Source organism: Stegodyphus dumicola, chromosome 9, assembly GCF_044657685.1.
Source record: "Stegodyphus dumicola isolate Sdum_Otavi_A_Nest chromosome 9, ASM4465768v1".
Taxonomy (NCBI): Eukaryota; Metazoa; Arthropoda; class Arachnida; order Araneae; family Eresidae; genus Stegodyphus; species Stegodyphus dumicola.
Window position 1 is genome coordinate 131,774,387 of NC_140776.1, and position 21,354 is coordinate 131,795,740.

The window sequence follows — 21,354 nt, forward strand, 5'->3', positions numbered from 1 at the left end:
ATAGTATTGACACCGGAGATGCATTGCCAGTTCGTCAAAAACCATACCGGTATGATAAGAATAAGGAAAAAATTATAGAATGGCATATTACCGATATGCTACGTAAAAAGATCATAACGCCCATCTCAAGTAGTTATGCTAGCCCGGTGGTTTTATGTAAGAAAAATAATGATTATCCTTTGGAGCATCCAAAAAGGTGGAGATTCGCTATTGATTACCGTAAATTAAATTCCATAACGAAATATCCGGTATATCCCTTCCGATCATAGAAGAAATTTTAAGGAACATAAAATCAACCAAATTTATGACGACTTTAGACTTAACGACTGGTTATTTTCAAATAGGGGTGAGGCCTGAGGACGTGCCTAAGACTGCTTTTATAACCAAGTCTGGCACTTATGCATTTTTGCGTATGCCGTTTGGCCTTTCAGGGGCCCCAGCAACATTTCAGCGATGCATGGACATTGTGTTAAGACCTGTTCTTGGAAAGTCCACATTTATCTATTTAGACGATATCATTATTACTAGTGATAATCTAGACCAACATGTACAGGATTTAAGACAGGTGTTTTCTTTATTAAATGAGGCCGGTCTAAAAGTTAATGTCGAAAAGTGCAAATTTGCAGCCCCTGAATTAAAATATTTAGGTTACAAAATATCTCAAAAAGGGATCGAGACAGATGAATCAAAAATAATCGCTGTACAAAAGTATCCGACTCCAAACACGGCAAAGAAGCTCTCTTCTTTTCTAGGACATTGTTCATATTATAGGTCCTTTATAAAAGATTTTGCGGCTATCGCTGAGCCATTGTTAAAATTAAAAAGGAAAAAGGCAAGATTCTCGTGGACGGCCGAAGCCAATAGTGCTTTCGAAAAATTAAAACAAGCATTAACGCAAGCCCCTGTGTTAAAATTTCCTGAAGAGGATGAAAATTTAGAAATTTCAGCGGATGCTTCGGATTATGCGGTAGGAGCGGTACTTTCGCAAAATCAGCAGCCCGTGGCATTTTTTAGCCGAACTTTAAATCAAACACAAAGAAACTATTCCGCGACCGAGAGAGAGGCACTTGCAGTTCTGTTAGCAGTGCAAAAGTTCCGAGTCTATTTTGGAAAGGCGCCGATAACAGTATACTCTGATCATGCGGCGGTAACTAGATTGTACTCAGGGAAAAATTTATCCCCAAGGTTAATAAAATGGGCACTCAAGCTGCAAGAATATAATCTGGTAATCAAGCATACCCCCGGAAAGGAAAATATCGTAGCACATGCCCTATCACGAATTAAATTAGACGAACAGGGTAATACCGTAAAAGTTGCAATGCTTACAGCGTGTGCAATAAATTCCCGAGAAACTGTAATAACAGAACTGGGTAAGGATCCTGAGTTTGGAAGTATTTATGAGTATTTGAAGGATCCTGAAAATTTTAGCCACCAAGATATTGTGGCGATAAGAAATAGGGCGGCCCATTACGAACTAATAGATGGTCTATTATTCTACACAAAAACTACGAATTCCAACAACGAATTTCGACCTGTTATCCCAGCTAGTCTTAGATTAAATATCCTGCTTGAGCTCCATGACAGCCCTTTAGCTTCTCATGCTGGTATTCGAAAAACTATCCAACGCGTACGCGAGGCAGTCTACTTTCCTGAATTGCAAAAGTTAACAAGGGCGTATGTCCAGTCCTGCCCAACATGTCAAGCCGTTAATTATATTAATTTCCGCCCGGCCGGGTTTCTAAATAGTATTAAATCCGAATTTCCAAATGAAATAATTGGCATCGATATATTGGGCCCTTTCCCAAAAAGTCAGTTAAATAAAAGTCGCTATCTCCTTGTTATGGTTGATCATTTAAGTAAATGGACCGAAATTGTTCCCTTAAAACGAGCCTCCGCGAAATTGGTTACCGATTCTATTTTAAATAAATATATTTTAAAATACGGGGCGCCCCTAAAAGTTATATCGGATAATGGTCCTCAATTTGTAAGTAATATATTTGAAGACATGTGCCAAAAACTGGGCATACGTCATTTAAAAATGGTCCCGTATCGGCCGCAATCAAATATAGCGGAACGGGTCAACAGAAATATAGTGAAAATTATCCGTAGTTATGTTAAAAATTTTCATAAAAGCTGGGATAACTATGTCAATGAATTTGCTTTCGCCCTTAGGACCGCAAAACATGATACAACGGGCAAAACTCCTGCTGAGTTATTTCTAGGCAGAAAGATTATAACACCGTTAGATAAACTATTTTATGTGCAACAAAGAGCCCCAGAATTTAAAATGGGTGATATAGAAAAACTAATAAAAGAAGCAAAAAATAATACGGAAGTAGCACAAAGAAAACAGAAATTATATTATGATTTGAAGCGACGGGGAGTAACTTACAAAGTAGGGGATGAAGGTTTAAAAATTAAGCATTCACTTTCTTCAGCACCAGAAGATAAAACTGCCAAATTTTTTCCACGATTTGAAGGACCATATGTTATAGAAAAAATAACTCACGCTGTTGTAGTGTTAAAAGCCAGAAATGGTGAAACCTGTTCCGCAAACATTGATCAAATCAAGCCCTACTTCGATCGTAATAAAATGCAAATCTTTTCAGATCTTTTGCAGGATCCGGCACGGCAGACACCGCAGGTACAAGTTCCAGAGGTGGAAAAACGACAAGTACAAGGGCAAGCCAATGAGAGACAGAAGCAAGTGAAAAGAAAATTGCCCCGCGGAAAAATGGAAGGTAACAAGAAAAAGAAGCCGTTCCACCGTCCAGAAAACAGAGTTCACGAACACCCCAAGAATGAAGAAGGGAGAAGGACGACGTATGTGAAGAGGACCAGGAGAAATGACGGCAACTATAACCCGGCTTTAAAACGGAAGATCTACTCATCCGACAGAACTCTCTGCAGCAAAAGTCGCCGAACTGCGGAAGGGCCATCAGCGGCGGAGGAAAAGTACAAGAAAAATTTGAACGGCCAACAACGAGGTCCAAGCAGGATCACGACAGAAGTTTCCCGGTTCCGCCAAGACCAGCTGCCATCAAACGGCAAAGACCACAAGCATAGGAGAAAAGGAAAGTATTCAAGGGTGGCCGTACTGGTGAAAAAAGGAAGCTTCCAGAGGAAAGCACTGAAGGGCGAGCCCGTACAAGAAGGAGGATAAACCAAGCTACTATCTGCAGTACCTTTAAAGACTGGGCCCAGAAAAGGATGTCCGAATATTACAAAGATAAGTAAAATTTTATGTTACTTTGCAAACTTAAGTTAATCTTTCATTCTTACTGCAAGTGGCAGATTTCAAGAAGTTTTACCTCATGCGAGGTCTACCTTTATCGCCAAAAGGGCGAGAAATGAGTTGTGACCGATTTTCGTATTATGTTCTTAAATTACTCGTGCGTAAAACTAAAGTTGATGTATAATAGCGTTGTGTAAAGACTTAAATATTGTAAAAAGTTATTGTATAAATTTTATTTAAAACATTCTAGCAAGAAAGAAGTTTTAGTCTGAAAGACTTTTTGAAATGTAGTATTATTTCAATGTAGAAAGAATTGGCACTTGCTTTGAAAAGAATAGAAGTTAACAATGTACTACTAATGTATGTTTTCAAATGTGTAAAATTAACGGCATGTTGATATGTTCTTATATACATGTGAACTGTTATTTTAAATGTTAAGAAATACCGTGATATGGTAAAAGTGAAAGTAATGTTAAAAATTTGTTATTCGTGTGACTGTAAAGATTAAATCATGGCGAATATGTGGTAAAGGTTGAATGATGTAGTTAGGCTATCTGACGCTACACTTTAGAGTTAGCCACTTTTAGAATAGTACCTCTGGGTTTAGAGTTGAAAGTAGGGTGTGTTAAGAGGTCTCGTTATGTTGAATTTTAACACGTTAGTGTTTTGATTGTAGGAGGAAGTGTGGCACACGTAGACAGAAACACATTCGTGTTTGGTGTTCTTTTACAACACATGTCAGAGAGCACGGGGAGAGATAATTAAAATAGTCATGAATGAAATAAGAATGTTAAGAGCAGTATAATTCTATATGTTACTTGCCATGTCATTGTGTAACATTTCATTAAACTAGTTTTCCTTCCAGATCTCTGGAAGGAACCAGAATTGAATAAAAGCTCCTGGTTAGATGCAGTACAGATGAAAAAAGATTGTTGTATATCCTGGGAGCTGCTATTGTAACAAATTTCTTTCTTTTAAATTTCTAGTTTCTAGCTAAGTTATGTTTGTAAAAGGTTGGCCTCGCGTTAGATTCTAGAGCTAAAAGTTTTCAACAAGGTCGTTTTAGACCTCAGTTTCAAACTAATTAACTCTGGCGGGAAGTATGTAAGGATCTTAAGTTTTACTAACGTTTATTTTATTTTAAATCTTTACTATCACTTCTTATTTTCTACTTCCGGCCAGAATTATAAGCGTGAAGGTTTTTATGCAAAGTTTGTCTGGCGAACGCCAAGTATTTAAGTGTGGCCTTTTTGCCAAGCGAGAGAAAGGAAGCAGTGAGTTCGAAGCAGGCCGCTTACCTTAGAAGTTACGCAGTTGCTATTTGCCCTCCAGGCCAGAGGTTTTAATCCTCTTGATAAATTAAACGTATTGTAGTGTTCACAGTCTCTGTGCTACATACGCTTCCCGTTATTATAAGGCCAATCTTCCACGTGTATTATTCTAAAGTTAAATTAGAGTTTAGTTTTATTTTTATAATTTTACGTTAGACCCCGAGTGGCGGGTCATTGTATTCCGAAGTACGGAAGTCATTGTATATAGAGAAAAATAAAGGGTTTTGTATACCCTTCGTCTGTATCCTGTCTACTTACTACAATTAGTGAACATAGCTTTAGTAAGCTCTCTGTTCCTAGTCAGGTACTTGTATGTTCCCAAAGAAGGTTAGAAGGAACATTGAACCTGATAAATGAACATTTTTAATGACAGAAATTAACTTAAACATAGTTGCGTACAGCAGAGAAAAGAGGCGAAGAAGTAAAAAGAATGGTATACATATACATACATACGTAATAAACAGTTACGTCATAATTCATCACCGCGCGGATAAACGCGAACGGCGCATGCGTCAGGAGAACTCTCTTAAGCTAAACGTCGTATTATAATTTACGATACAACAATCCCCCTTTCGACGTTTGGCGGCTGAAAAAAAATAAACATTAATCATTTACAGTTATTCCAATTAATTTACAGCACTTGGAATGTTTCGAAGCAGTCAATGTTTTTGTCAGTACATCAGCAGGCATTTTCTCTGTTGGCAAATATTTAACGTCTATTTCATTTCTTTCATAAATTTCACGAATGAAATGATGTCTAATATCTATGTGTTTAGTGCGTGAGTGATAAACAGCATTTTTCATAAGCTTCTGTGCACCTTGATTATCACAATATATAATGGTTGGATAATCAGCAGTAAAATTTAATTCTTTAAGGAAACGACGTAAATAAACTGCTTCTTTGGCACTTTCTGAAAGACTGATGTACTCTGCTTCAGTACTTGATAATGCAACAGTTTGTTGCTTTCGTGATTCCCATGTTATTGGATTTCCAGCAAACTTGAATAGGTAACCTGTATACAATTTTCTAGTATTAACATCAGACGCCCAGTCGGCATCGGTATATCCAATAAGTGCTTTTCCAGTCTTTCGAAATTTTAAACAATAATTTTTAGTTCCTTTTAAGTATCGAAGAACGCGCTTTACAGCCAACCAGTGTAGTTTTCCAGGATTGTTATTAAATTGGCTCAGGTGACTGACGGCATATGTAATATCCGGCATAGTAAACACAGAAAGATACATAAGCGAACCAATTAGACGGCGATAAGGTACATTGTTCACTTCTTCCTTTTCGGTTTCAGAAGGACATATTTCTTTACTTAACTTTACACTAGGATCTAAAGGACTTGCTACTGGTTTTGCATCTTGCATATTAAACCTTCGTAGAATATTATCAACATATTTCTGCTGAGATAAACTAATAGAATTATTATTTACATCTTGATTAAATTCTATTCCAAGACAATAATGAAGTTTGCCTAAATCTTTAACATGAAATTCTTTAGAAAGATAACCTTTAAGTTCATATAAATCACAGCTATTTGTTGCTATTATTAAGTCATCAACATATAAAATTAGAATTAACTCACCTTGAGATGTTTTCATCCTGTATACACACATATCTGATTGTAATGGTTGTAATCCAAAGTTTTTGAGTTTTTTGTCTAATTTTTCATACCACTGTCTTCCACTTTGTTTCAAACCATAAAGAGACTTTTTCAAAGCATAAACATAATCAGGATTATTTTGGTCTTCAAAACCTTTAGCTTGTTCCATGAAAATTTCTTCTTTTAAATCTCCGTTAACATAAGCCATAACAAAATCTAGTTGATATAACATAAGGTCTTGTTCAGCACTGTATGCAATCACAGTTCTTATAGAACTTGCTCTGGCTACTGGAGCAAAGGTTTCATTAAAATCAATTCCAGGTTCCTGTGCAAATCCTCTAGCAACCAATCGAGCTTTTCTCTTTTGAACTGTTCCATCTGCATTATATTTCGTTCTAAGAACCCAGCGACATCCTATTACCTTTTTGTTCTGTGGTCGCTTTACCAATTTCCATGCACCATTTTAACAAGTGCTTCATACTCAATTTGCATAGCCTTATGCCATTCTTCAGCATAACTTCCATTTAATGCTTCTTCTAATGTCGGATTTGTATCTCCTTCAGCAATTTGTGCGTCTTCCTTTTCTGTGTTTATATTGTGGTACTCCTTATTTTGGTCTTCCTGGCTTCCCAATCTTGACTTTCTTTGGACGACCTGGCCCCCTTTTAATCTGCATTTCAGGTAGTGCTTCAGAATCAGAATCTTCATTATCAGATGATTCAGCAGATGCTTCTGCCATATTTGAGGGGTCTTCTGTTATTTCATCAGCCGATGTTTGATTTACATTCAGAGATTCTTCCTTCTTTTTATCAGGAATATTTTCGAGAAATAAAACTTCTAAATCTTTATCATAATTAGTAGAGTTTTCAAATTCATCAATGAATCTAACATCTCGGCTTATAACGATTGTTCTGGAATTTTTATTCCACAGCCTGTATGCTTTCGATTCATTTGAGTATCCTACAAATATATGTTCTTCTGATCGAGGATCGAATTTCCCTTTAGACCTTTTATTAAGTACAAAACATTTTTGTCCGAATACTTTGAAGTGAGATACAGTTGGCTTGATGCCAAAAAATAACTCATAAGTTGTTTTGTTTACTCCCAGGCTTCGATTTGGGCAACGATTACGAATATAAACAGCACAGTTCAAGGCTTCAGCCCAAAAGGATTGGGGAAGATTACTTTGTAGTAACAAACATCTGGCCATTTCAGTTAAAGTGCGGTTCATGCGTTCAGCTCTCGAATTCTGTTGAGGAGTCATTGGTGCAGAGAATTCTCGTTTAATCGCGCATTCTTGAATATATTTATTAAATTCTTCTCCGCGATATTCAAGACCGTTATCAGTCCGAAGGATTTTTATTTTCTTTCCTAGACGATTTTCGACCGCAGCTTTGTATTTAATGAATGCCTTTTTCACTTCATCTTTAGTTTTAAGAAAACTGACTTCGACATAACGCGATTTGTCGTCTATGAAAGTAACAAAATAACGCGAACCAGCATGGGATGGGACTCTCATAGGTCCACACAAATCTGAGTGAATCAAGTTCAGTAATTCATCACTTTGAAATTTTGATTCTTTTTGAAAAGGTTGCACAGTTTGTTTACCTCGGATACAGACTTTGCAGTCTTTTAGAGATTCAGTGTCATTAAAATTTAAATTTCTAACCATGTTATCAGACTTAAGTCTTTTCAAATCAGACTCATTTAAATGACCTAATTTAAGATGCCACTTTACAAAATCACTTACCTGTGCTATTGCAGCTGTTTCAGTGCTTGGATGTATATAATAAAGATCACCATGACGAATAGCCTGCAATAGTATAGATCCATTTGGTTCTATTATTCTAGCATGTCGTTCTGTAAAAATCACTGAACGATTATTTGCAGTAGCTTTAGATGTTGACAGCAAATTACATTTTAATTCCGGAACACATAACACATTTTTGAGCGTAAGTTTAATTGTCTTATTTCCGTTAGGAACTGTTATAAGGACAGTTCCAATTCCTGTAATTTTTGCTGTTTTGTCAACTGCTAACTTTATGGCTGAATTCGTTCGAGGGTGAAATTCTGAAAATAACCTTCTGTCATTGCACATGTGAGATGTACAGCCACTATCTAGGCACCATGAGGAGGTCTTCTGATAAGCATTGTTTACTGCTAAACTAATCTGCTCTTCATAATTAGAAGCCATCATAGAACCTTGATTTCCCTTATTTGATTGCGCATATTTTCTATCAGCTATTTTCTTTCTGCATTCAGATGCCTTGTGCCCAATTTTCGAGCAGTAATTACACTTCAAGTTTCGAAAATTTCTTTCAGCTGGAAAATTTTTGTTTGAATTCACCTTCCATTTTTCCTTTTTCTTCTGTTCTTGATTTCTTCTTTTATAATTAGTATAGTATGCATTCTGTGAATCTTGAGACGATTTCCCTTTTCTTGCTTCCCATTCTTCTAACATTTTGATTTTCAAAGATTCGGGACTAGGTAACTGATCTCTTGATTCGATGGCGCATCTAAAATTTTCAAAATTTTCTGGAATACTATAGAGCAGAAGAATCGATAATAAATCGTCAGCTATGTCAATTTCCATTTGTTTAAACTTATCAACTATTTCGAAGAAATTATTCAAATGTTCAGACATCGTTTCGCTTTCCACCATTTTTCTAAATAAAAGCTGTTTTAATAATGTAGCCTTCTTCGTAGGTCCTTTCGATTCATATACGGCTTTGAGTTTATTCCACACAGCATTTGATGTCACACAATGCTTTATATGACACAGTTCGCTAGGATTAATAGCAAGAATTATATCTGCGCGAGGTTTTTGATCAGCTTGGAGCCATTTCTTTTCGTCTTCGGTTCCTTCAACAGGTTTTAGCGCTTTACCGGTTACATAATCGCAATGGTCGTTTTTAATCAATACTGCTTCTATTTGTAATTTCCAACTGTCAAAATTATCTTTTCCGAGCTTTTCTATAATAGTCAAATGCGACATAATTTATACCGTAAAAGCGCAGAATAGGCTGCATCAACAAAGTTCAGTAGGAGGAGCTTCGTGACGTCATTAAATGGGTGGAACTCAGCTTATGACGTCACAATGTAGTCTCGCATTTACACTATGTGCACTTTCTATTTTCTCTTAAAAATAACAATAATAAATTGTTTATTATTGTAAATTAATATCAAATTCTTTACTTTTAATTTACATTTATAACATTTAAGCTTAGGCGTTACTGATAATAAGTATAATAAATTGTTTATATTTAAAATTACCATGATACAGTGAGCGAATTCTACCAATTATTAAAACGATAAACAACGTCGCAGTCTCTAATAGTTGTATAGCTTCAATATTTTCAAAGATTTTTATTAAATTATTATTTTTTTATTAATTTTTTTTATTTATACAAATAAACTTTTTTTTAAAATTTAAATTCATATTGTGGAACATTTCAATTTTATCATTTTTACAAATTACCTTCTTGCTACGTAACGACATAATTCCTTACATACCAATAATTAGACAATTTTCATTATTTCTAAAAATTTTAAACTTTACATTAATAAAAAAAGAATATTTTTTATTGCATGTGAACATCATTACACAGCTTTCATATCAGTTTATCAAATTCCTAAATCACGCCATATTCTGTGTAGGTATGCTAGAATTCTACGCATTAATAAATAAAAAAATCTAATTTCTCAGAAGATCTCTCAAAGAAAATAATATAATAAAATAAATACTACAAACTTGGAACACTAAGTAATGCTTCATATACGCGCACACACACATATTATCAATGAACTCATATTATCAAGTGCAATTACGATACCAAACACTACGTATTAAAATATGAGGTAAACGTTACTTCAAGGGTTAAAGTTTACAATTTTGCTACTGTTGAGTCGATCGTCGAACTATCCATATATATCGTAAGTCGGAAAGCGAAACGATATGTTAAACATTGCACATAAATAAAGTTACATTACTCCTCGACATCACGCACAACCTCGTTTTCCCTTTTACACAACGATCAGTATTCCCTCGAAAAACTTCAAAGAATTCCCCAAACTCGGTGTCCATGTGCTCATTTATCTATTTTCACTTGAAGAAAAATCAGAGAATTGCTCAAACTCGACATTGCGCACCACATTGGCTTTGCCCATGTGCACATCGATCTATTTTCACTTAAAAAAACATCCCAGAATTGCACAAACTCGGCATTGCGCACCACATTGGCTTTGCCCATGTGCACATCGATCTATTTTCACTTAAAAAAACATCCCAGAGTTGCACAAACTTGGCATTGCGCACCACATTGGCTTTGCCCATGTCACATCGATCTATTTTCACTTAAAAAAACATCCCAGAATTGCACAAACTCGGCATTGCGCACCACATTGGGTTTGCCCATGTGCACATCGATCTATTTTCACTTAAAAAAACATCCCAGAATTGCACAAACTCGGCATTGCGCACCACATTGGCTTTGCCCATGTGCACATCGATCTATTTTCACTTAAAAAAACATCCCAGAGTTGCACAAACTCGGCATTGCGCACCACATTGGCTTTGCCCATGTGCACATTGATCTATTTTCACTTAAAAAAACATCCCAGAATTGCACAAACTCCGCATTGCGCACCACATTAGGTTTGCCCATGTGCACATCGATCTATTTTCACTTAAAAAAACATCCCAGAATTGCACAAACTCGACATTGCGCACCACATTGGCTTTCGAGCTTTTCTATAGTAGTCAAATGCGACATAATTTAATACAGTCTCTCACAGCCAAAAAAAAAAAAAAAAAAGATTGAGCGCTATAAAAATAGGCTTAACTGAACGCTGATCAGTTCTTACCGTTGATTAGACGTAACAGTTCTTGCACTGAATTAGGCTTAAGAGTTCAATGCTCGAAAACTTCAAAATGTTCATTCTAAAATAAGTATTTTGCTAATTAAGCACAGTTGAAACGTTCCTGGGCCCATAACCATTGAAGAAATAAATGACCCTAAATAGATTGTAATATCAATGAACATTTTTAATGACAGAAATTAACTTAAACATAGTTGCGTACAGCAGAGACGCGCGGATAAACGCGAACGGCGCATGCGTCAGGAGAACTCTCTTAAGCTAAACGTCGTATTATAATTTATGATACAACAATTTTATTAATAAATAAAAAAAAAAATCTGAAATTTTTCAGATTTTAAAGTACGTCCAAAGGTGCGTTTTTCTAACGTTTTGAGTGTTACCTTTATTTATTAAATATCATGTTCTTTGCACTTAAACCATGAAATTCAGTTCAAGAGCAATATCGCAAAATAATGTTAAAGTAAGCATATCTTTAGAATTTCCGATATACACAGTCTCGCGAGCTGGTGATAAAAGTATTTTTTTTTATATATAACGTTGCCATTTCTCGCTTTTAAAGCATTGAGTTTTGTAAATCAAAAATTCGTTAAAGTTTTACAAAATATAAAATCTATAATAAAACAAATTCCAAATTTGGGATTTCAGATGCCCATATTCGCAGTAGGATTTCGTCATTCAAAATTCGATGGTTCTATGTACCATTGTTTTATCACAATGCGAGAAATAGACAATCATTTATGCAGATTTTTCATTATTTAATTTCTTCAAATATAATGCAGGACTCTAACATTTTGTGGCAACAGTTTGAAAAGTGAACCGACGTTTATGAGTCCGACGCAAAATGCCAAAACGAAAGCAATAGTCCTTCGGGACTGAAATCCCTTTGGACTAATAAAACAATTCTTTGGAAGCAGGATCTGATTCACACATCCTTATGCGTGCAATATGCGGACCATCTTCTTAACATTCTTCGAAATTTACACCTTAAGATATGCGATGAATGATAGAGGTAAGCGATAGGATTTTAAAATGAAGCAGGTAAAGCAGAAGAGGGACCTTGCGTTCAAAAAAAGAGTGGGAAAATCAAAAGGTTCCGGTCCTTAAATAGATGTTTCGGTTTGTGATTGAATTAAAGGTGTCCAATATTAGAAGTATGATGAGGCTTAATTTTGAAATGATGCATTTTAAATTGATATGTTGAAAAAAGTTACTATTCTTAAGATAGGAAATGGAAGTATCGAAAGTAAAATGAAGAGCAAAGATGCTGTTGTGAAATTAAAGTTAGTACTTTGCTTTCATATTTTTTATCTTACATGTATATAATACATAGCATATGTAATATACATGTCTTGTAATTCTTCTCATAAATGTAGTCTAAGTACACAAGTTGTGTAGCAAAACTGAATAACCCAAGTGTTACCTCGTCCGTATGCTCATCTGTAATGGTTTTAACTTGTAATAAGTAATTTATTTATTTTAATTTTTTAATTCTACATCATGGAACCCCACTGTTTCGAGGAAGAGCATTTAGGAAAGCTTACCTGGAAAAATATCAAGTAGCTATCTATATATAAAGGCGACTGTAAAGGAAAGGAGAGGTTCGTTGGAAAAAATATGCAGATATAAAAGTAAAGTTATATCATATTATGTCTGATTGGACAAAAATAATTCAAAATTTTAAACACCGAATTCTCATGGATTGAGCGAAGATTTGTTCGCTGCACTGGTAGTTGCTTTCAAGGGCGTTTGATTGTTGCTTTGAACTGATTGAAATTTTAATTAGTGAATTTATTGATTAAAATTGAAACACACATATAATATTCCATTTTTCCGAATGGTAATAGTCTGGACAGCCGGAGATAAAAATTTTTCATTTCGAAATGTAAACCACTGCTCGCTTTTAAATTACTGAGTTTGTTAATAAAAATTTATTACATCATACAAAACGTGAAATAAAGAAAAAGCAAATTCTAAATTAAAATTCGAACTTCGAGGTGCCCATGTTTGGGTTGAACACTACGTGAACTGAACATTCGGTGACTCTAGGCGCCGTCATTTTACCACAATGCAAGGAACATACAAAGGTTTTTTTTATTATTATATAATCGAAAAGAAGAGATAAAACAAATGGTAAAAAATCATAAAAAAACTGGAAACAGAATTTAGTTTAATTAAACTTACGAGTTATGTTTCCAGTTTTATTTCTGATATTTGTTTATGGATTCTATTTCCAGTTTATGAAATTTAAATTTTAGTAATTTCTTTATAATATATGAATTGTTTAAAAATAACTTTAAGAGCTCCCACAATAAGAAAAAGTTTGGAAAACCTCGTACCAATTATGCATTAAAGAAACTTTACCTTGATCAGAATCCTAAACAGAGAAAGAGCTTTCTAAAGCTAATATGTCTGTCTGTGATGTGGATATATATTAATGTTCGAAAATGTTATTATCTGTAATTTGCCAAGAAAAGTATTTGTTAAAAATTATCTTGAAATTTTAATTTCTTTCATTTTGATATTACTTATTAGAAATTCGCATCTAATTTAATGTATTTGGGAAATCATTTCAACATACGATGAATTTTCGAATACTAGAAACTATTTTTTTATGTAATTATTAGCTGAACTCGAATTTTTATGCGGTAAAGGAGCAGGATCTAAGAGTTTTACTGGACACATACTTCAGGGGAATTAAAATCTCATTCATAAGAAAAAAAATTTAATTTTAATTTGCTGCAATTTTACTGAACCAGAAATTTCAGAAGAGCATGAGAACGTGATTATTTCCTTGATGTGATTCGTTGATATAAGAAAATGTGTTGCCACTGCCTGAAATAAAATACTGTTATCTCCTACTCGCCATGTGTTACCATTCAGCAAAGCGTAAGGTCCAGGTATTTAATGTCCAGATTTAATCTGTCTATTATTGATTTAAGCGATTAAGCCAAGCGATTTAAAAGCTATAATAAAAAGCAGGTTTTAAGACTATTTTTTCTACTTTTTAATCTTGTTGATTTAAATAAAAAATGCATTTAAATCAGGAGATGTCTAAGTTAAAAAATTCAATATTTTTATGAAATTACATTAAGGCGGTTGGCCGCACAAGCAGCTAGTATTATAAACGCCATTACGCCATATGAAGGCAGTTTCAGACATTTTACATTAATTTTCTGAAGAATTCTCACATTGTAAAAAATCAAAAATTTAATTTTGCATATGGTTTTCTAATTCCAGATTATTCAAGAAATTCCGTACATTCCTATAACTTCTGACTACATGAATCACTATTTAGGTATGTGCCTTCCATCTTCGTGCAATTCAGATGATGTACGGCAGCTTATTAAACTCAGTAAGTACAAGCACATTAGCATTTGTTTACTTTATAAAGTTTATCCTAAGTTTTCTAACAGTTAATGTATAGTTTAAGCCACTTTCCTATCGCTTCTTAATTTCAGCTTACAACTTCCGGCCAGAACGTGTTTTTAGAAGCGCGGTTAATTGCAAATGAAGGAAGAACAAGTACTTAACTTTGAAGTTCTACTGACTTCGTTAGAGAGCCAGATATTCTGCGCAGCGCACGTTCGCACTTTTAAGCTACTCTCTCTCTCACTTAAGTTAATATAACGCTCGGCCGTACTTTAGGCTCTTGATAGCTTCGACATTTAGTTAGCGTTATCGGGCCAACTCTGTTAGAATCTCGATAGCTTCGGCTATATCTTTTTATTTAAATTTAGTAAGTTTTACTTCTTAGTATTCCTGAGTGCAAGTCCAAGGGGAGGCTTTGTTGTAAACTCGAAGAAGGAGTCGTCTGTTAAATTTATTAGTAATAATAAAGGTAATTAACCCTTCGTACGTTTACGTCTCTATCGCTCTAAACTAAGCGATTATTCGCTTAACAGTTCTTAAGTTCCACACAGTTAGCAGTAAATCAAAGGTTGAAATTTTACAACTTACTTGATCGAAAGACGGATATCTGAGGACAAGCACAAACATTTTATTAATAATTATATCTTAGGACATGCGAAGCACGTTATTATCATGATACTTTATTTATAACATTCTCACGATTATTGTTATATCATTTATAATTGAACTGTGATTTTGTTTCCATAGTATAGCTTAAAAATAGTTTCCTTACATAAATTCATTTCATTTTATAAAGACTGTGGCTCTATTTTTTATCAAAGAAGTTACAATTGTGAGTGTTTTATTTTCTTCTACCTACATGATGTTGAAAATAATAATAATCAATAGAGAATCAGCGTAAATTGCCTAAATTTGCAGGAGTATAATTTTGGAGTGCAAATACAACCAACCTTCTTCAGCTTCAGCAATGACAATGACAACAGAGAAACATCTGCTTGCGCGTTAGTACCAGACAGAAAAATTCCAGAGCGTTGCAACGAAGCGAGAGGAAAGGAACGAAGAGAGAGTCAGAGCAGCCATATGTTTGTAAAAAAAGGAATTGTAGCAGCTACGAAATAATTTTTAAAAGCTTAATGTAAAGATGCATTAGAATTGTGATGAATAATCAAAAGCGAAAGATCTTTATGAAAGTAAAATGCTTTTCGGGAATTTAATTTACTAATAGAAGATGATTTTTGAATAATTCAGCCTGCAGAGAAACTGAAAATAAGATTTTTCGACCAGCAATGTTGAGCAATTGAGGATTTATGAATATTTTTTCTCTAATATATGTCTCATGCTTCTTAGTGTGAAGGCTTTACTTGTTTGACGAACAAATATTAAGCCGTAGTGGCAAGGAATACTGTGAATACTCCAGGATATCTATTTTTGACCAGCAATGTTGAGCAATACAGGATTTATGAGTTCCCTCCTAACATATATCTCAATCTTCTTAGAACGAAATCTGAATGCTTCCTTGTTTGGTCAATGTATATTACGCATTAATGCCAAGAAATAGTGTAGGTGCCAAGAAGTCACATCCTCAGCCTAAAATTAAAGATAGAGTAAAAAGAAGACAATATGTTAACCAAAGTAAACCTTTCCCCTTAGCCTAAAATCTAAAGCCTATTACTAATATTCGGCTAGTGAGACAAACAAATCTGATGCGTTAAACGAATGTCTTGCATAAAAGTCTGGATATTAGCATAAAAAGACTTAGTATATAAAACTTAATAAATTAGTGCGGAATAAATATAGGTTAAAACGTAAGTTTTTTACAACATGTTAAAAAAGAATGTTAGAGTAAGTTGAAATCATGTCAGCCTTTCGCTCTGTTGGTGATTAATATTTGAAATATATACTGTATCACTTTGGAAGTATTTCTGAAGAGTTCTTCTTTTTACATTTAGTTTATAAATTTAATAATATTTCTTACAACATTTCCTTTAATTTGCATTCAATTTATATATTCTTAAATATATGTACATTTATATAAATAGAGAACTGAATTTTGTCTAGAAAATATATTTTATTCTTATTTGCTATTTTAATATTTTATTTTTATTGTCCAAATTGTAATGCCAAATATTTAATAATTTCTTCAGCTGGTTTTCTGGAAAATATTTTTGTAGCTTATTTACATTAAAATTTCTCAAATTTAGTATTTATATGTGAAGGTTGAACTATTTATTTCGGATGAATAATTAGGCTTAAAGTTTTATAGTTGATTAAATAATATTTATTATTTCTTTGTTTAGTGTTTACTACAACGTATTTCTTAGTTTACGGTTTGAAATAAATTTTATTTCCTGTACTTGTTTTTAATTTAGTTTTTAAATGATTTATTTCACTTATTAACATAAATGTTAGTGCTATATCTGATCTAAAGAAAAAAACTACACGAAAAATTCATTACTATAAAATAACATTGAGCACCTATACTTGTGCTGTTGTCTATTGAATAATATTTGAACTAGTAATACTCAACATAAAATTACATATTTTTCAAAAGATGGTTTCAGAACTTTAGCTTTATCTCATCCCAATGAAGCATCCAATGAATCGCTTCTATTATTGTGTATTTGACTGTGAAACTTATTATACATATATACTTACAAAGAAATTCTTATAAGTATTCAATTCTTACAATAGATGGCAGCACGTCACGTTGTAACCTTAAAACTTGAAGTTCCCAGTTCTGTTAAAGCAGATTCACCAACAATAAATAAATAAATGAGAAGTTTGCCTGATCGAAAGACGGATATCTGAAGACATCAAGATTTCAGATTAATATTCTAATAGCTTAAATGAGATGATGGTTTTTAAAATTTCAAAATTTTTTAAAAGTATTAAAAACTAAACATGTACAACATCATGAAGCTCAAAATATTGTTACGAATTTGGTATTTAAAAAGCTAATGTTAGTTCAATTATAAATTAAATGGTTTTATTTCTCGCGCAGTGCAGCGCGTGACGAATATTAACTTTTACTGGAATAATGCAAAGGATGACGTGCAAAAGTGGTGCCTATCTTGCGATGCCTGTGCAGGTCGGAAAGGACCGAAGAGACGCAGCCGAGGCAAGCTGCAACATTACAACGTAGGGGCGCCTTTTGAACGTATCGCCTTTGACATCCTGGGACCTCTGCCACGAACTGCTGATGGCAAAAAATACATACTCGTTGTCGTTGATTACTTCACCAAGTGGCCTGAAGCGTATCCTATTCCTGATCAAGAGGCTGTTACAGTAGCTGAGGTGATGATACAGCACTGGATTTCCAGGTTCGGAGTGCCTCTTCAGTTACATTCCGATCAGGGAAGGAATTTTACCTCGGTAGTAATCAAAGAACTATGCAAACTATTCGGCATTGACAAGACCCAAACGACGCCATTACATCCCCAGTCGGACGGCATGGTAGAGAGGTTCAATCGAACCATCCTTAATAACCTCTCATTAGTGGTTTCCAGAAACCAGCAGGACTGGGACAAGAAATTATCGCTGTTTTTACTGGCTTACCGCAGTGCTGTCCACGAGACTACCGGCTATTCTCCATCACAGATGCTCTTCGGTCATGACCTTCGTCTGCCTTGTGATCTATTGTTTGGCCGCCCTCCGGATGCTCCTTCATCGTCTGAGGAATATATTCAAGATCTCCAGGCCCGGTTTGAAGTAATGCACAATTTTGCACGAGAGCGAGTCAACTTGGCGACGGAGAAGATGAAGACCCGATACGACACAAGAGCTACTGAACATCAATTCCACGAAGGAGACAAGGTGTGGTTGTGGAATCCGACTCGACGGAAAGGACTTTGTCCGAAATTACAGTCACCTTGGGATGGGCCGTACACAGTCCTAAACAGGCTGAATGACGTCGTGGTTCGGATTCGTAAGTCTTCGAACTCTAAACCTAAAGTCGTTCATTACGACAGGTTAGCTCATTACTATGGCCATAGTACATAATGTAAATAATTGTAAATAGTATAAGACCATGGTCCATTTTGTTTTTAAATGTGTATTTGATTTGTATTTGATAGCATTTGATTTGTTTTATGTATTGCATTTATTGTTCATGTTGTTTATTATTGTAATGTAATACTTATTAATGCATTTATGCGACAGTTGTAAGTTTAGCTTCCTGTCCAGGGATTGTACTGCCCGGGACGTGCAGTCTTTGGGAAGGGGGCAGTGTTACGAATTTGGTATTTAAAAAGCTAATGTTAGTTCGATTATAAATTAAATGGTTTTTTTTCTCGCGCAGTGCAGCGCGTGACGAATATTAAAAGAAAGCTAAGCCGGAAAATTGAAAATACAAGAGCGCGTGCATTAAATAAATAAATATCTCTTTTTCATTTCGAGAAAGTACTGGAAAATTCTAGCGCGTGATTTAAAAATCTTATAAAAGGAGGAAAACATCTCAGTTTGTAGTAGTTGCTTAGTTTGTTGTTGTTTAGAAAACTACTGTTGTTGTGATTGTAGCGAATTCGCGGATTAGCGTTCTTTAGCTGTTTTGAATTACGTTCTATTGGACATTTGAGTAGTTAAAAGAAAACTACTGTGAGATATTGTAATACTGCATGATAATTTGAGAAAATGTAAGCATTTTTGTTGTGATAATAATAAATTTTTGTTCATTTTTCATCGGACTTGTGCATTTATTTCATAACGAACCCGTAAGCACGCAACAATTTTTGGTGTCAGAAGTGGGATTCGAATGCCAATAACAAGAGCGATGGAAGAACAATTGAGACAGCTCATTAATGCTTTTGCTGCATTCCAAGAAAAGATGGAAGCTGGCCAAGCATCATTTAAAGAAGTGATGAAAGACTCTGTTAAAGCAGAGATTAGATCCGTTAAAGCAGAAATGAAATTGGGCCAGGAATCCGTTAAGGAAGAAATGGAATTGGGCCAGGAATCCGTTAAGGAAGAAATGAAATTGGGCCAGGAATCCGTTAAGGACGAAATGAAAGCCGTTCAAGCTGGTCACGAAGAAATGAAAAGAGAAATTACTTGCATAATAGAAAATAAATTCGAAGCTATGGAAGGCAGAATTGACGCAGTTGAAAATAAAGTTGGACATATTGAAGAAAGAGTTTCTTCGGTGAAAGAAGAAATAGAAGAAAGAGTTTCTTCTGTAAAAGAACATATAGAAGGGAGAGTTTCTGCTGTGGAGGAACGAACTGAAGGAAGAGTTTGTGCCGTCCAACACCAAATCGAACAACAAATTGATGAGAGAGTTTCTGCAGTTGCCAAAGAAATGGATACTTTAAAGAAATTCGTAGCGTCGGCAGGGAGCAGGAGTGATGATTTTAAATTCTTACCAATGCCTGCTCGTCCACCTCTGAAGCTATCCACATATGATGGGAAGATCTCCTGGCAGGTGTATAAGACACAATTTTCTATCGTGGCGGATGCGAATGGATGGGATTCCCAAGCTAAGGCCTGTCATCTCGCCGCTTCTCTAAGAGCCGACGCAGCGGATATCCTTCAGACTCTTCCCGAAAACAAAAGGTTAGATTTCGAAGCTCTGTCCGGCGCCTTGGAGTTGCGCTTTGGGGAGAAGTGTTTAAAAGACTACAGCAGGCTCCAATTAAAATCTCGTCAACAGAAGCCTACCGAAACACTTCAGGAGCTCGCCGCGGATGTTGAAAGGCTGTCCCATCTCGCCTTTTCGGAATGCCCGACAGAAACAAGGGAAATCCTGTCCTTGCAATACTTTATCGACGCCATCCGAGATACTGAAATACAGAAAGCTCTACGAATGGCGGATGTAAAAGATTTAAAAAGTGCTCTAGTGTACGCCATGAAATTTGAGGCAGCCCAGCAAGCCACTCGTCGAGACCGCCACCCAGTCAGAGCTGCTCAAGTCCAGGAGCCAGGGGATCAAGTCACCGCTCGATTTGACGATTTAACTAGACAACTGAACGCCTTGAGACGGAATATTGGTGAGAAGAAACCGACCGTTAAGTGCTGGAACTGCGGTGCTGAAGGACACATACGACGAAACTGCAAAACACCCCAGGGTACTGATGTTAAGACCGCTTCTAATAAGCAGCAGGGAAACTAATTAGTGGCCATCTCGCGGGGCGGAGGTTGCCAGATAATGAAAAGCCCCCGTTTAAAGCGCTTCAGATTTCTGCAGTGAGAGGCGGCAGTAATGGACTTTTCATTATAGGACATATTAATGGAGTTCCGTGCAATATGACTATAGATACAGGAGCCAACGTCACCATCATCCGAAAAGATTTGGCTCAACAACTAGGAAACAAACTTACCTGGACGCCGCCCTGCGTTACCCTCCAGACTGTGTTTGGTGAGAAGATCGACATCGACGGAAAAGTAAATGTTAACATCACGTTTGGAAGTGCCGCTTATCATCACACGGCATATGTAGCAGAGATCACTGATTCTTGCATACTCGTATTGGACTTTCTAAGGAAATACAATTTTTCCTTGGATTTTAAAAATAACGAATTGCATTCTACATCTGAGGACATAGCGTTATTTCTCGTTAATGATGAAGAAGTTAAATCTGTCCATAAAATCATAGCACAAGACTATATTTACAATACCGGCAAGAACAGAAATTTTACTTCGTGGATCCATAGCCGAAAATAGAAATTTCCGCTACGGCATCATAGAATATCCCAATAATTGTAATATCCCAAAAGGAGTATTAGTAGCCTCAACACTCGTCGACCTATCCAGAACGGTTATCCCGGTGAGAGTCGCCAATGTAACTGAAAATTCGAGAGTTATTAAGAAAGGTGAAGTGGTTGCAACATGTACTCCAGTAACCAGCGTTGAAAAAAAGAGTAACATCCCAGAATCGGTGTCCTCAGAGAGCATTACATCGGAGTTATTGCAGAATGCACAATTAAACGATAAAGAGAAAAAT

General features: G+C 35.4%; 1 protein-coding gene across 1 annotated transcript in view; it reads left to right on the forward strand.

Moving 5' to 3' along the window:
- The window catches only part of LOC118205211 (nose resistant to fluoxetine protein 6-like), a 103,181-nt gene that overhangs the window by 33,529 nt on the left and 48,298 nt on the right, over positions 1 to 21,354 (forward strand). The window contains exon 3 of the mRNA XM_085824126.1: positions 14,289 to 14,403. Coding sequence (XP_085680252.1) covers positions 14,289 to 14,403 — 115 coding nt within the window. The remainder of the gene's footprint in view (positions 1 to 14,288; positions 14,404 to 21,354) is intronic.